Here is a 17,844-nt window from a genome sequence, read left to right on the forward strand (position 1 = left end):
GCAATCAGCTCTCTCTTCAACTATCATTATTCTTTTATTCTGGAATACTGAAATATGTTGTCTATCATTTTTATTTTAAGGGTTAAAGAACATCCTGTTATTCCTTCAGAAGGCATTATGCTCCTAAGAATAAATGTCATGAAAAGACTATGAGTAAGCAAGTAGTGCACATAGAATTCTGTACAAGGCAACAGCCTCCACACACTCTTCAGCAAGTGCTAAGACAGCTGAGAGAGCACTGAAAGCTCACTAAATGAAACAAATGGCTTCATTACACACCAGCTTGGATAAAGTGTTCTTATAAATAATTGAACTTACAGCTGTTACAATAAACAAACAACACAGCACATTTCAAATGCAGTACTGCTTCCTTTTTTTTCTTTAAATATAGTGTTCATCTGTTGCCTTCCTAATGGGCAAAATTAGGTTTTCTGGGACATAGGTGCCAGCTTTCGTGCAATATATGAGGAATGTGCCTCTCTCAATAATAAAAGTTAAAAAGGAAACGTAAACTAGGAGATGTGGCTTTAGAATTCAGAAATGCTCTTGAACTAAGTCATCTTACAGTCATCAACTTCAGAGTAAACAAAGTTTACTGCAACCTGAGTTAACTCAGTTCAAGGTCACCACTTGTGGAGCAGGGGGCAGAAAAGAATCTCCTGGGTCATCCAGCCTACTCCCTTGCTATTGCAGGCAACTCTGTCATACAATCCTGTGCAAGAACACTTCACATTCCAGCTTAAAACTGCTAAAGTTTCCCACCTCCACTGCTCTTCCTGGAAGCCTGCTCCAGAACGCATTCCTCTTATGGCATGAATGCTGTTCCTCATTTGCAACCTAAATTAAATTCATGAACAGCTACAGCTAAATTGTTTTGCGCCAACACAGTTTTTCTGTTTAAGCAGCTCTTCCTCCTTGCACTCACCCCTATCCACAAATTTTTAGAAAACAATTGCACCTCTGAATCTTCCTTTTGCAAGCCCATAAACAAGCATTTCCAGAAATTGGCCAGCATGTTGTCACCCATCTCATTAAAATCTGGCAAACAGTGGAAGACTTTAAAAGGTCGGCAGGCCAAAGTCTAAATTCCACTTAATGTCACAAAGCCAGCGAGCGAAGCCTACAGCCAACATGCCCAACAGCTGAACAGCAAGGTTTAAAAGGTACATCAGTTCATTTTGTCCATTCTAACTCTGACCTGTATACTAAAATGAATTCCATGATTAGTGCTAGTTCAGATAGTGATTTGATGCCTGTAGGAACCTCCTGGCAAAGAAACAGACTGGAATAATTTCACACCAGCTGCTAAAGCTTCATTAAGCAACACTGACTTATACCTGGAGGACTGTAGGGGTGAAAGGTGGCTCCTGCTTGAGCCATCAGCCTCCTACTCTGCTGCAGACTCAGGGCTTGAAAAACAGCCATCCAGAAGGTTGTCTGGCTCAGAGCAGACTCGACATGCGGTGTGCCACCAATTCCCCCTGGATAAGTAACTGCTCATATCCCTGCCTTACAGTCAAAAACATTTCTTCTCCTGACAATAGACTCTAAATACATTGTAACTGGGCTTTGACTTCCTCCTGAGGCTGTCATGACTACCCTCTGTCTTTAGTATTTGACAGCTGAGATATGGTGACAGTAGCCCTGGCCCATGTCTCATGGGTGTCAGCTGAAGAAACAAATGCCTTTCTGCCACACCCATATGACCAAGCAACTCACACGGACATTTTGAAACTCCAGAAAGAAAACCAATTTTTTCCAGGACATTTTAAATAATATCTCATATCCATCTTAGCAGAAGACACAAAGCACACCATGTGACAGCAGCAGAAGTTGAGATTTCTGCTCAAATTTATCTGCAATATATATGATCACACCTCATAGATGGAAGAACTTTACAAACACGCTGATTTACATCCTATAAAAGGGAGTTCACTGGGCACAGCTCTGAGGCTGTCAGCTCCAGGGAAGGCTGTAAATGACTTAACAGCATATCACAACCTGGGACTGTTCAGGACACTTAACTGAGATTCACACAGGAACTGGAGCAAGGAGCACACAACTACTGAAACTGGAATTTATTTACAGGTAAAGGGTTAATTATTTCCATGACACCTGATTTACCTTTGTTGCAATAGGAAAATCTTTCAATCTGCAATGACCACACCTAGCCAAGAGGATGCTGGTTTTATACTTCAGCTGGAAGAAATGGAGGATTCATGGAGTTCAAACTGCTGTGAGAGTACTTGTAAGAGCTGTGCAGCTGGGGTGCTGTGGGTACTGCACCTCACTCTCTGTACACCTCTGATATGGGGCCACTTATGCCTCTCAGAACAATTGCTGTAAATAAACAGACCCAAATTCCAGAAGCCCTAATTATGTATAACAATGAATCCATTCAGCTGACTGCAGGATTGAGGGACACAAACACTGCATTGCATTTACTACAGTGAATGGCATTCTATAAATACAAATCAATTAGATCATCTAAACAACATCCAGCAGCTTCTCTTGCATGATTTTGTATAACAAAGGCTACAAAGGCTGTCTTCACCTCTATCACGCACTCTCAAACAATAAAGTAGTAAATAAGAGGAAGTTGCATTAAATTAAGCAGATACACTGATTAGAGAATGACTAATGTCTCAAAGTTCAAATCCAGTTTACAAACATTTTACAAAAATTAGGGTAGAGCAAAGACTCTGATACACCTTTGATATATAAACCAGATACTATAGATACTTTAATGCTACAGACCACCTTATACCATCCCAGACACATCCTGAGATTCCCAGTTGTGTAAGGCAGAGGAATTGCACAGGCCCGAGTGAGTGCTCACTGTGGCAACCACAGCAAACGTTAATTTTTAATTATGACCTCTTCTAGCATTAGCTGCTCAGAAGCTCTGTACAAACACTCCCTAAGCAACAGCTAATACTTTCCAAGACATGTAAGTGATAGTCTTATTTTATACAGAGATGGAAGATATGGGCCTCTATTCTACGCAACATCCAAAACCAGCTGTTCTGTCATAGTGTAACAGGGCCTTACAGGTATCTGTCTTACAGGTTGGTTTTTTATGGTTTCAGAATAAGAAAAATCAGTTTGAGAGTTAGTCTCATTTACACACAACTGCAACAACCTCAAGAGAACCACATAGAGCTAAGTCTAACCAAAGCACACGGGGAGCCAGGCATACAATACTTCCAGCACACCTCTGACAAGCCCAGTTGAAAGTCAGCTGAAATGAGACAGATCATTTTCTTTAGCCTTTGCCAACCTGGAAGTATTGCTATGCTAGAAAAATTGCCAGGGGACTGATTCATCTGCCTGGATATCAGACACAAAATGGTCTCAGCAAAACTCAGAAGGCTAGCCACTGTCACACATCGAAGGCCAGACTACGAACTTGTGCCTGCCAGGGAATTCAGGCTGGAGTGCTGGCTTGCTAGTCCTGCTGGACTGTGCTACCTCTAGAGTCACCTACATGCTAGAAGGAAGGACACAGTGATTGCTTCTCTACTCACTACTGAAAACACTTGCAGAAAACCAAACTGATGGGTGAAGCAACAGTCTGACATTCCAAGTGTCTCCAGAAATAGCAGAAAGTTACATTCCAGAAGCCAGTCCTCATCTTCACTTCTCTCTGACTCCTCCAGCCTCAGGAGACAAATTCATATATCACTGAGACTTCCACTTCATCCATTCTCTTCACTTTCCTCTTAGTAACTGCCTCAGAATCAGCACTCAGGAACTCCATTGAATCTCCCCTTCCCATAAAAATAATTAGGAGAAAGATCCAGTCACTAGGGTAAGGAGGCAAGGACATGCCCATTTTCCTTAATGAGAACACAAACCCATGTGGTGCCTCTCTTGACATTGCCTCTTTTCAATCAGCAACTGGAAATACCTATCCAGATGAAAGCAGCATTCTGAAAATCAGTGTGCACTGCCCCACCAGACCTAACCACTCAGTGTATATTAGCATATGCCAGAGTCATATAAAGTCCTGGGAGTTCAGCTACAGCAGCTCTAGCAGAGGTAGATGTGACTAACTGTGACTAAAAACCATACTGGTGTCCTTACCTCGATTCAGGCTTTTCAGTCAATGGAGCCATTTTCTTAGTCTCTTGATTTCTCCATGAGAGGCACGAAAGAGTTAAGAAAACCTTTCACTGTGTTGCCCACTCACTTGGCTGCTGAAGTGTAACAAGAAATTCGTGGAGGCATCTCTCTTTCTCTCTGGCACCCTTAAATACTTCGCTCCTCCTACTGCTGTGCTTTAATTAGCCAGCTGGTTCTTAGTCACCCCATCCTGTCACTAGGCTTGAGCACCAACAGCCACCCCCACCCAGCCTGCCTGTCACTCCCCTGCCACTGTCATCACGAAGGACACTGTCTCTTCCTGCAGCTCTGGAGCTGGGGAAGGGAAAGAGAAAAAGGTTGGCAGTGACACTCCAGGGTAGCATTAGTATGGGATGCACTTGAGAAGTGACAGAAAGACCTTGAAGGGATGTTAAATTACAGGGAAAGTACTTGAAAAAGCACTTTTCTGCTTTTTTTCTAAATCAGGCAGCATCTACTTGTCAAAGAAGGAAAATTTTCATTAGCACTAGACATGGCAGATCCTATTTCAATGGTTAGGAGCTGAAGGGGCAGCTAAAGTTTCTGCTCTTGGCAGTTAAGATTTATAGCATAAATACCTGACATGACGTAAGAGGAAACTTAACTGCTTGCATGGCTATTACATATTACGCCCACTCCACGAGCATCGTAACAGGCATCAAAGAAGCTTCTGAGCCATCAGCTGTGCTAGGGTGTCCCTAGAGTGAAGTGTCCCCACCACAGTGCAGCTTGGCTTCCCTTTAGGCGACCTAAAACTTGCCCTGGAGCGGAGGCAGTGCCAGCTTTTAGGAGAGCAAGGGTATACACACACATCCCCAGGCCTGGGCAGCCCGATGGTGACGAAGGCGAACTGCAGCACAGAATCACCCTTCCTTCCACAGCCAATGTCTACAACACAAATAACTGGGACCAAGACTTCCTCAACTCAGACCTTGGAGGCTGGCTCATGCAAGACCAAGTGGTAGTTGAATAGTGGAAATAATTAGAAGGAGGCCCCCAAGTCTCTCGGTACTATCCTTTGTCACCAGCACTGGCTTTCATGACTGAAACTCCAGTGTGTCTCTATTTGCAGCCTGTCTCTGGATTTTGATTCTTCAAATACACATGTACAGGCATTGATCTGCTGCCAAACTTACAGACTGATAAAATGTACAGAAAATAATTGCAAGACAAGCATCTCAGCATTCAAATGAGACCTAGAAAGCAACACAGATGGCAAGAGTCTGCTGATTGCAGAAGGGCATAGAGCGAAGTTGACTTTGTGGGTCAAAGCTTACACTACCGATTCTTTCAGTAAAACGCTAGCAAAGGACACAGAACGAAGGTCTCCAAATACCTGCACACATATAAACCCGTACTGATGCGCTGTCGAATGCTGACTGAGGTTTGGTCAGCAGCACAAGCTTTACTTTTTCCTCCCCTATACATCCTTTAGCATCCCAATACTTACCTCCCACCAAACAAGGCATTTAGTTGTAAATCAAAACAAGCACAACTCTAACTTGGTATATTGGCTAAGGAGCCAAAAATGGCCAGGAAATGTTGCTCTATTTTACTTCATTTAAGACCAATCCCAAACCTCAGTGTGAACATGGCACTGGTAGTTCTAATTAGAGTAAACAAAGGGCTCTGGAGCCCACATTTACTACCACGTCCCAAAGACTAATGTTGGGGAGCTTGTACCTTGGCTTTTGATTTCATCTACCACAGCAGATACCAGACACTATTAGCAAAATTCAGGCCTGGATCTAGGTTTAGATTCTAGTCCCTTTACATTTGAGGCGTGTTTTGGTTTGGGTTTGGTTTCAGACATATCAACAGTGAGAATAAAGGATGATGGAAAACAATATGTTTTCAGTGGTCAGATCCTACTCTCCTCTTTACAAAAAAAAATGCAAACCAATCAACCAAAAAACCCTAACCCCATGTGGCTCTCAAAAACAAACCAGAAAAGCCAACAAAAACCCCCACATCGTCCAAAGTAAGCTGTGCAGTCATCACTCCAATTACTTGAAACATTTACACAATAGGAAACACAGTTTACACAGTATGCAACAGGAGATACCCCTCACAACCCAAAGACAACCTCCTTGATCTCCTTCAAGTCTGTTGTGGAGCCTGGACCACATGAGAGCATGTCAGTTGGAAGCCCTATTCGCTGTATAACAGGGGCTTATAAACAAGCCCCTGATAGTTTGTCTTCAGGTAATAAAAATGACTGTGATTAAAAAAACACACTGTAAAAAGAACAGCTAGTGAATGAAAGCATGGCACCTAAGGAGAGGAAAAGTAAGGAAGGATCCAGAAGTCAGCTCAGGTCCAAAGTTAGGATGGTCGGATCAAGATGGGGTATGAAACATTTCTGGTCTTTGCAGAAACCAGCTTAGAGAACCTTCAAACAGTTTGGCAAGGAGGGAGGAGTTTCTGCTACAGAACACCACTTGAATGGAAAACTGAATTTTCAGGGAGTTCCACTTGGGTGAAAAGCAGCAAGCTTTGCTTGGCTGCAGGGCCACAGAGTTTGGTTGTTTCTAAAGTCAACCTTGAGTGCAGGATAAAAAGCTTTATGAAGTGTTGCTGTTTTGCCATCAACCAACCCACTGTACTAATGTACTGTGCACTGCAATTTTCCTAGCATCCGCTGCTGCAGAATCTCTGCTGTGTTTCTCCCCATAAGACCATATCTTTGTGGAAGATAACTTCACCGTGGTGGCTGAAGGAAATAGCAAAAGGAACAAATTAATTTTCTCAACAAAAGAAGTCATTGGCATAACAGAAGCAGATGACAGTTCTAGGATGTTCTGGATGCCTGCTCTAGTAGCCACTGGACAAACCCGCTTTCATTGGCGGGAATAATTTTCCCTGTTATAAGCTACCCTGGAAAGTTTTGTTGCACAATCCATACAGCTTTTTTATTTTGATAAATGTCACACAGCTATACTAGTTCTTTTACACCACCCCAATATGCTATGGGACTAGGCTTTCCAGCTACCAGAAGAAGGTGGAGGTGCTGTGACATGCAGTTTAGAAAAGGAGGTACTTTTGATAGACTGGGAAATGCTAAACAAAAGTGATTGAAGTTACTTCATTCTGCAGATGGAGGAGGAAGGCAAGCAAACTTACATCACATCAGTGCTTTTAGTTCAGTTCCAGAGTTTGAATTGCAAAACAAAACTCAGCCAAAATAACACGTTGCTGCCAGAGTTCCACCCAGTACTGTCAATGAGCACAAACTCATTCACCCAACATCCTCACCCAGCTGGGCTGGAGCTCCTCCTTTGTTACAAAACAGCCACCCAGGTTCTGGTTAGGACAGTTTTACATCACCCTCCCTGCTATAAAAGATAAGCCCTACCTTGCCCCAAAGGTCCCAACACTCGGATCCCCTTGCCCTGAGCCTGAATTCTGCAGCTCAGTCCTGCCCAGCTGAAATCCATGGGAAGCAGCACCACCACAGAATGAAATACTGCCATCAGCAGCCCCTACAACCTGCTCCCTCCAACTGCACAAGGACTCGGGAAGCACTTCCAGCTGAGTCTGTATGGCACGAGGGGTTCAGACTGTCACCAGAGACTGAGCAAAATTCCATGAAAGACATATACAGGTCTTTCAAGAGCTCTAGATAGGAACTTAATCTGTCAGTAGGAGCGAGTCTTCAGGACAGAAGTTAAGGGCCAGCAAGAGGTTCTTGTAACAATAAGGTATTTATTAATCCACTGAAAGCTCATAACCTGCTAAGAGAGAAGAGCACAGAACACAAGACAAAGTGCTAGAAAATTTTCTCAAATGGGTAAGAAAACCAAATGCAGAATTTGTCTTCCTTGCTGAAGACTGAATAACTGTCCTGGTGTCCCTTTTGGCTGCTGAAAATAAGGCCTGTACTGGAGACTGGTGATCCCTCATTTAAAACAGAATGAAATACAGCCTGGTTGGATCACAGTTTACCTGCACTCAGGATCTACAGCATCTTAAGGGAGACTTCAGTGAGACGCATGGCACCTGCTGCTTTTTGTCTTCTGACTGCAGAACTTCACAGGATCTAGACAGACTGTCTTATACCAGCACAAGCTGGGAGTGATCAGCTGTTTAGCAGGCACCTGAGTAGCACTTTTTCCCACCTCCTACTGATCTGCTGACCTATTTTAACTCTCATGCATAAAAGAAAGTATAACCTTGCTCCTCTACACTGAAATTGCTGACCCTGGTCCAAGCAGTTTTGTGGAATTCAGGACCAGCTAACTGCAACACTATAGGGAAAAACTTGGGGCTCAGCTATGTTTACTTTGAGGAAAGTCCTAAGGAAATTAATGGCCATTACAGAATGCAATTGACAAAGCATGCATCCTCACCTACACATAAGCATCTCCAGCCTTCTCTACCCTGTGCTGCCACTTACACTCAGGCAAAATGGAAGCAAAACTTGCATGCTGGGATTTGTGGCATATGTGCCAAACTGGGGTGTGGGACACAAGGATTACACTCAATGATCGCTGGATTGCTTGTGGCAGGAGACCCAGGCTTTGTTCCTCTACTACAAAAGATCAAAGGCACTTCATAAATTTAGTTTAGGCCAGAGCCATGCTTACTGATCCAACCAGCACCTCAGTCAATGAAAGGCACTGCTAACTGTGAAGGTAACAGAACACACCCCAATCAATATGAAAAGCTTCTGTAAAGGCACCAGCTGTTTACCACTGCTCTTAACCTTTGTGCTGTAGAATTTAAATTAACCTTAAGGTACCATCAGGACAAAAATCACCTCATATATGACACGAAGGGAAGCTGATTTTTGTAAAATTCTCTAATTTTTCTTTAGACCCAAAATACTCAGATATTAGCATAATCTCTGTGCCAGCACCTGAGTTTACTGCCTCTTCCAATGACAGTGACTTGCTAAGTTGCTGAGGGTAAAAAAAGGAGATACAGGACTGCAGTAAAGAAGGGAACTTGTTGAAGCAGCAAAGAAAATTCAAACATGACTCTCTCCATCTCAGTATATTCCTGCAATGCTTTTCCCTGCACCCTAAGTGCTAAAGACAAATGATATCAAATCAGGCTATCCACACCTGATCTTCTGTTGTCCAGGAACAGAACTGCAGAGCCAAAAGAAGCAACATGTCTTCCAGTAGACAAGCCTGGGCATTCATAGAAACTAAGCCCCAGCAGTTCTGTCCAATGTATTTGCTGTGTATGTCATTAATAAGCAAAAATCCAGCCCAAAACACGAGGTTGAGGAGAAATTTGGATTCTAACTTGGCCAGCTGGCTGGAATTATTAACCAGTTACATTTGTAACTATGAAAGCTAATGAGAGAGTAATCATATTTCACAGTTCACAGCCGAAAGTCATTTCCTTTAGGAGTTAATAACAGTTTAAATTCCCCCTTCTTTTTGATTTCTCTCCCATAAACCATGGCTATACACAGAGTTTTGAAGGCCTTACTTACTTTAAATCTGTCTTCAAAGGACAACACTTTGGTACAGGCGTATTGAGAGGAAAAGTGCTTGAACCTCTCCAAGAGAAGAAGAGAAAAGCTGATCATCCTTCATTCCCTGGCTCCCACCACACAAACATTTCTTGTCAGAGCAAAGAAACAGCAACTGGATGACTAAGTAATGATAATGACTGCTGCTCAGTGCACTGCTGGGCTCTGATTAGATTCTTCTTGGCCTCTAACCAGATGTAAAAAAAACCCCAAAAAACAAAACAAGCAAACCAAGAAAAAAACCTCCCAAAAAAAACCAACTCCCCCCCAAAAAAACCAAAACAACAACAACAAAACACAAAAAAATCCCCAAAACCCTAAGAAAACACATTGGCCATTTAGAAGACGCAGGACTGATCCTAATAGGATCTGTACAGTGCTCAATTAAGATGTTCCAGGGTCATTGTCTGTCCAGAAAGCCCAGATCCTTCACTTCAGTGACTTGGAACAAAGTAAACAAAGACATTGCCCATCAGGCCATGAGCTGCTCCCACGACCCTTTACATCAAAAATTCCATAGCCCAAAAACCACAGCTAAACAGGCCATGGGGAACATCCACCTCTGGAAGCCTGGGGGTGTTGAAATATTCACATCCTTAACTAACTGCCCTGTGCCAAACAGGCAAGAGATATGAATGCATGAGCAGATTGGGAAGACATTAAGGAAAACGTTTGAAACACACTGTCCCTTCCAGAATCTCTGCCTCATCGACTCTCCATCTGTTCCCAAAAAATTCAACGGAAAAAATGAAAACTCCATTTTCCTGCTTTCTTTAAACTCACTCTCACTGTTACTGCTCTGGTTTCTGGCACAGTGCTGCATCACTTAAACCTCTTTTACAGTCTCAGATGAGCAGAGCCAGTGTGGAGGTGGTGTGACCAACCAGCTGGAACCAAAATTACATTCTGGGCAACACCTTCCTCTAGAAGACATTCTGCTCTGACCCAAGGGAAAGTTGTGAAAAGAAAACTTGTTACACCTGACAGCAGCCTGTCTGAATAACCTTCAGTATTCACCCGAAGCAACAAATTCCAGAACTGAGTAAGGCATCAGCTATTGACCAGCAGGCTCTGGGAAATCTGGCCATCAGTAAGAATATAAACTCTTTAGCAACTCTCCAACAGGTCTGTGTGTACATTAAGGGCACTGTTTCTCAGTTATTGAGCCTTGGACCTACTGTAGCATTTTCCTCGCTTTGACTCCTTCACTTACGACAGCAAAAGACTCAGTCAATATACACCCACTGTGCTTTCACAGATTAACTTTGTTTCTTGGTGCACTGACTAGATATTTTCCTTCCCCTTCTGTGCCTTTGGTCCATCTTGACAGGCCTGGAACTGTTTTGTTTCCAGTAAGTGACAGATGTCTGCACTAAAAGTCTGAAGGAAATAGTTGATCTACAGTATGCATTGCCGATCAATACATTGATGCATTGATGTAGTATGCATTTTTCTCTCATATAAAAAAGGTAATGTAAAAAGGGCCATTTAGAGCTCCACCTAAGCTGGAATAGGGGTTAAGAGTAAATTGTTCTCCTCCAAATTCCTATATGGGCTATTCAGGCCCTGGTACTCAATGCTATGAACGCCCTGAAGAACAGATGTGCCATGCCTTGATGTCACATGACAGCCAGTAGGACTGACCAGGCATCAAGAATAAGGGAAGAAAGAAATGCAAATGTCATCACTTGACCAATGACATAGGTCAGCCATAGCACAAGCATGAGGCACAGTGACTCCCAGGCATGTCTATGAGAATCAAGGCTTCTTGGAGACACTCTTTTTCCAGATCAATGCCTGACTGCATCTTTCTGCCTGGAAGAGAACCAAGAATCACATTCTCTTCCCTCTAAGGCAGTCAAACTGAGGAGAGGAAGCTTCTGTCCCTTTTGCAGCCAGAGTACAGGATCATATTCAGGCCGGGTGTAAAACAGCCCATTGTGCCAGTTCAACAGTGGGGTCAATGTGATTTTGCTTATAAGGCAGTAGTAGAAGAATGACATAAAATTTGGCTTGATACATCCCAAAAGTTTCTCCAGCTTCCTCTCCAACAGCTTGAACTTTAATTCCTTAGAGAGAACTAATTCATAAAAGACAGCACCATCAGGCTAACAACAGGCTCTGCATGTTCAGCATACAAGAGGCCGATGCAGCCTCACTGGAAGGGTTGTATATCCCCGAAGGAGATAGACATAGGCAACCCTTGAGAATCATAATGTCAGTATGGATGTGACTCTGGCATAGAGACAAACATACGGTACAATGTTATACAGGAAAGGACTTGACATAATCATTTATGGAGCTGCAATTTGAGACCACTGTAGCAGAGAAAAGGGAAGAGGAAAGAGAGCATAGAATTTTCCCCTGATGCTTTAAGCCTTTTTAGAAACAAAGAAAGATGTATCCAAAAAGAATTGTATGTGGCATTTCTGTGAAGCCAGAAATTCAGTCTTTGGTAACTGCTGTTTTGACCTTTGCCTTCCTGATCACAAAGAGGCTCCCCAGAAGAGTCATCCTAAGGGGAAATTCCAAGATCCCACTACCTCCATCTGTTTCTAACCTAGAACAAGGCACAGAATATTTACTGGCACTAGCATCAAAATAAACAGAAAAGGATGTCACAAATGCAGATAATAAACAGGGAGGATGGAACAAATGCAGATAGCAAACATTATGTCACAAACTCAGATAGGAACACATCTGACAGTGGCAAAGGTGAAATTAATCCTCTCTGGGACTACTATGTTTTATCTAATGCATCCATGAATCACAAAAAAAGTGATTTGGAGCTTGACTGTCTTTCAAGAACTGGAGCTTTTGACTGGCTCACATACCAAAAAAGCCTCTGTAATATAGTGATACTCTTGCCACCATATAGCTTTCTGCTGCACAACCCAGCTAGGCTGATGCTAGGATGAAAACTCCTTCACTGCAAGTGATAGAGATGGATGAGATTTTAGTGCCTCAAGTCAGGATAAGCTCTTCCAGTGTGATTTTGGTGCCTCAGGTCAGGAGAAGGTCTCCCAGTGATGTGCCCCTTCCCCTCCCTCTCAGGCTACTCACGGCAGTCAGCTGGATGAACTCTTCAGGCCCAGCTTAGGACAGGATCTTCTGACGACGACTTGCACTCTGTCTTTTCTTCACATGCAACTGCTACATAACAGCTCATACCTACATAAGTCAAAGAGAAAGAAAATGCTTATTGGTGCTGTTAGTCCTGCTGTCCAACACATTTACAGAGAAGGCTGTACCAAAGCAGTAAGTCATTCACAGAAATAATGCTACTTTTAGATGAAACAATTACCTCTGCTTACCATGTAGGAAGCATAGCATAGTTAATACAAACATCACTCTGCTCAGATCCGCATCCTAGCATCCTCTGTGTGAGAACCAATGTTTACCGTTGTCTCTAGGGAAGGCTAAAACCACATCCGTTTTCCTGCCTTTCTGTTAGAGATTCCCCCTCAAGCAGCAAGGAAAGCTGAATAGCACAAATATTCATGCCTCCTTACAACCTACAGTCTGTTTACCAATGTAAATTGCTGTTGGTTTCGTTTAGTATACTAGTTTGCAAAATGCAAAAAAAAGAAGTAAACACATATCTATGCTGCTGGTGTGTGAATAGGCTCATCTGATACAGAGCCTGGGTTGGGAACTAGGAGTAACAACGGCCATGAAATGTAACTCCCCACTGCCAGGAATGAAAACCCTCAGAAGGAAGGGCAGTATGTATGTATATTAAGAAACATACACATTAGGTTGTCTTCAGACAAATTCCTTAGTTAGAATACACAGCTAGACAGACATAGAGGCAGAATTCACACAGAAAAAAATTAATGGTTTTTTGCATGCATTGATGGTTACTAAATGAAATTATTTAACTCCAGTCAAATATTAAGTCTAAATGGTAAGACATGACATAGATTTGATAGATGGCTGTGCACCTTTATTGTTTCACTCAGTAACATTAACAGCAGTCTGCTGTAGCGAGATGCCTCTGCAGTTTGACTTACAAGGTAAGTATTGACAGCCCTCATCTTTAATCATGTCATTTGTCGGGCTGAACTACTCGGTCACCCTGAGCTCCTGCTGTACTGAGTGGAGAGAGCAGTTCTTCCAGAGGGCAATGTAACCTTTCTCTACACTACCTTCTTCATACTTCTCTGTATTCAACAACTTTAAGAAGAAGTTGAGGAGACCAGCTAGCAAAGTTTGATGCCTATGCTGGTTAGGCATGTGTGTTTTATTCAAGCTTTGAGGGGAGTGAAGTCACATTTCTTTCAACAAGCAATGGAAGACCAGGACCTCCAAGGGCCTTGTACAACCAGCCTGTCAGCCAGTAAGCCTCACCAGTTAGATAGTCTCATGGCAGTACACATGGGGCATAAACACGACATAGAGAAAGCAGAAGGTGAAGCTCAGAGATAAAAGCACTCATAAGGAGTATCAAGGACCTTGCACAGGAGCCATCTCAGACCATGCTTACAGAGCTCCAATAATATGATGTTTTTACAAGCCTCAAGACTACATTCAAGACCCATGAAGATCCCAAGCAATGAGCCTAGAAGAACCAGGACAGTTTTCAATAAAACTATAATAGTCCTAGGAAAACACAAGCTGAAACAAATTAGAGTTTTCTGTCCAGGATGGTCTAATAGCTTCTCCATCTCCAACAAGTAGAAAGGGATCAGTGAAAGCACACACATTTGAAAGGCGTATTGCTAGTACTGGAAAGAAAATTTCCTATAAAGATGTCCAGAGTATGCACCAAGAGAGAGTTAATATTCCAGTGGTAAGGTTTTCCTGCAACACAAGAAGCTGCCCTGCTGGCATTAACTGCAGTTTGTTTGCTTTCCCAACCTGCCTTGTCCTTGTGAGTTGGCAAAAGGCTGAAGCTGGCCAGAGTCCCAACTACCAAAAGCCACCCAAAGCAGAGAGCTGTTATCACAAGGACTAAAAGCAAGATTGAGAGGGGGAGAAGAGAGTAAATGGCACAAAATGCAACCAACAGAAACTTCTCTGGTGCTGAGAATTGTTACAAGCAAGGCTCCAACCTGGCATGTAGCCAGGGAGCTCAGCAAGACAAGAGAATACAGAGGCAGGTCATAACTGGTCTGTGCCCCAGTCTAGAAGCGACACCAAAACTTTCCCCTTGGAAATACGCCCCACTTTAGCTCCTGGAGGACCATAAGAAGCTATTTTTGCTGAAAAATCAATGCAGGACTCACAGAAAGATTCAGTTTAGACAAACTTTATACCCATTGCTGTTAGAGACAAACTTCACTTTCTGTCAACAGCAGCATAATTAGGGAGCTGAGATTGTCAGAGAGAAAGGACACCACCAAGAAGTTTTCAGCATGTTTTAATTTTAATTATGTTAGTACTCAGCTGTGTTTTGGCTTTATCTGGTTTTAAGATTTTGATTTCCACCATAAAGGAAAATTCTGATGAAAGAATTTCTAATAATACAAAAGGTACTTGAATTCTGCCTGCACAAGAAGCCAGCAACCAGCACCAATGGTAACTGAGCTCCTCAGCGAACTACAAAAAGCAACTTCCACATGGAAACTCTGAATGCATGCAGCAGGTGAGCAAATCAAGCAAATGGAGAAGAAAACAAAAAACCACCACAAAACCACACCAAACCAAAAATCTCACCACACTGCTGATAAGGAGGTTGCCCTGCAGAGTTTAGAGTTTTCATCCTTTTTTTTTTTCCCCCTGTAATTTTTATAACTAAGGGTTTCCCTAACTCTAGGGACATCTTGAGTTTAGAGACAAATAAATTACTGTGGCTTAGAGCAAACTGCAGACTGTGTAATTCTGATGCATGGAGCTACAGCCTTAGTCTGTCTTGGTACCCAAATCTGGTATAAGAGGCTTTCAGAATGACATGGGAAGGGAAAGGCAGGAACACCACGGGGATGAGCCTAAAGTACAAAAGTAACAAGGTCCATCCAGAAATGGATGTTTCTGGAGGCTTTTTTGTTCCATTCTAAGGACTGATACATTGGCTGACAATACTACAATAGTGCAGAATCAAGCTCTCTTGCTCCTCCCTTTTTCAGATCAACAGCCAAGCACACCTTAAAAGGGTTGGACACAGGCCACACTCAAACCACATCTCTATGGAGAAAGGAATGCTGCCAAAAGCAAAAAGGAGAGGTGAGATATAGGAGAAAATTTCTTGTTGCAGACAGTGGCCAGGCATGATCCAGCAGGATAAGTCTATGAATACACTTAGGAGCCCTGGTAACGATACCCAGTCCCAACTAAGCCACTGTAGACACAAACATCAGCACAGCATGCTGCTATTCTTGCAGTAATTTTCCACACTTCACAGCCTGAGCTCACACACAACCAAGCAGACAGAACAGCTTCCAGTACCCCCTTAGGCAGCAGTGGAAAACACTCTCCAAGTGATCTCACACCTGAACACAACAGGAGGGCAGCACACACACACAGCCTCCAGCTCAAGAACTGGAGGTGCCAAGCAAAAGAAACATACGAGTTTCACATTGTTTTCAAGGTAAAAAGAGAAAGGGGCTGACCCTGCTTGACTTTATCATGTTGTTTGTACAGCGCCCTGTGCTTTGGGCACTGAGCTGCAAAATCAAAGCAAGTACAATGGCAATGAAAACATAATCAAACACATCAGTGTGGGACAAGCTTTGCAATGGAAAAGCAAAGAGTTGGAAACTAAGATCAACAAACAATACACAGATCTAAAGGCCATTTAGAAAACAACAAATTCAAGCAGCTCAGTAAGACTAGCAGGATAAAAATACTGTATTTTGCCATTGTCCACATAAGAACAGGCATCCCCTTTTCAAGGAATTTAAATGGACAAGACACATGAAGGGGAAAAAGATGCATGGATGAGGAGTGATTTGACCTGATCGCACCAGAATCAGTGCCAGGAACAAACTGTGACTCCAGCTTTCCTAGCACAATGCTCGTTTCATGGTCTACACTGCCTCTAAGGCTGAAAATTGACACCCACCTTTTGAAAGTGTTTTCACTGAAAACTGCTTGTCACCATACCACCTGCTGGAGGTTACAACTCCCTACAGAGCTCGTAGCAGAGGTGTCCAAGTGAGCACTTCATAATCCACAGAAGGCTGAATCCACCAAGTTAAACTGAACAACCAGTGATGATAAATTAAGCTGATCTATTTTCTCAATGCTGATCACACAGTGCTCACATGCACCCTTCAGCTGGCAAAGCTGCAAGTCAAGCCAACCACCAGTACTGGTAAAGCAACAAGAAGCAGTGTGGAAGGGAAGACAAGGGTCGCTGTCTTCAACCTGAGCAACTGTTTGCTAAGTCGATGCTTGTCCTTGGTCTCAGATACAGCTATGCTCTTCCACTCTGGAAGTTGTAAGGCTTGTCATTCAGCTAAGAAGAGATATCAACAGATCTTTTGAAAATTTCTTACCTGAGCCACTCCATCATGAAAGTTCTAGCTTAATAAGTATCAAATACAACAAAAATGCCGTCCTCAGCTAAGTGCAGCAAAGATCAAATTCTGAAAATATTTTTACTAACTAAAATTAATAATAATCATAATCATCACCATTAAACTTACTGATAAACCATGTCTAATATCCTTGGGTTTTGGATAGTTTCTTAGATTTTATAAAACAAACTGCCTAATACACTATGAATATGGACTGCTTAGGGACAGATGGCCAGAGTTCAGGCTGTCCCTATGGACTAGAATGGCTCAAAGAATATTGCTTTGGGCCAACAGAAACACTAAAGACAACAGTGATGCTGTTACTAATCTACATGCAAGGCCAAATCCTGCTAAAGCATGTCATTTTCAGTGAAGTCAACAAAAGAGGCAAAAATACATTCCAGGGTAGATCTTGATTTCTCAAGATTGGCTTAGATTTTCTCCAATATAAAAATGAACTCTTTTGCCTGATAGACCTTTCTTTTTAGTGAGCTTATGTAAACCAGTGGCTTTCTTCACCCACTGCTCAATAAACATGACCTATATAGTATGTGACCGCCAAATGCAAATTCCTTACATGGACTACTTGGGTTCAACTCTGTTGAGAAAACACTGTCAGCACATAATAGATTAGCTTGAGCTGGGCTGCCAAAATTCCTCTTTCAGGTTTGTTCAGTCCATGCCCGAAAGACTGCTTTTACCTGTCCAAATGAGACAGCAAAATCCATTTCACCCCTTGCCCAACACAGTGCAGGCAGCATACACCTCCATGGC

The 17,844-nt window shown here is 42.7% G+C and overlaps 1 protein-coding gene across 46 annotated transcripts in view; it reads right to left on the minus strand.

The window, feature by feature from the left end:
* Window positions 1-17,844, minus strand: part of SORBS1 (sorbin and SH3 domain containing 1) — a 167,002-nt gene that overhangs the window by 70,941 nt on the left and 78,217 nt on the right. For 18 of the 46 annotated variants that reach the window (XM_048311199.1, XM_048311189.1, XM_048311181.1 and 15 more), the window contains exon 1: window positions 4,087-4,234. In XM_048311199.1, the coding sequence (XP_048167156.1) occupies window positions 4,087-4,118 (32 nt within the window). In that variant the 5' untranslated portion in view covers window positions 4,119-4,234. Of the gene's footprint in view, window positions 1-4,086; window positions 4,236-12,673; window positions 12,782-17,844 lie in introns of those variants that run through there. The other 28 variants (XM_048311208.1, XM_048311213.1, XM_048311211.1 and 25 more) reach the window with 13 other exon arrangements.

The sequence above is a fragment of the Corvus hawaiiensis genome, chromosome 8, assembly GCF_020740725.1.
Source record: "Corvus hawaiiensis isolate bCorHaw1 chromosome 8, bCorHaw1.pri.cur, whole genome shotgun sequence".
Taxonomy (NCBI): domain Eukaryota; kingdom Metazoa; phylum Chordata; class Aves; order Passeriformes; family Corvidae; genus Corvus; species Corvus hawaiiensis.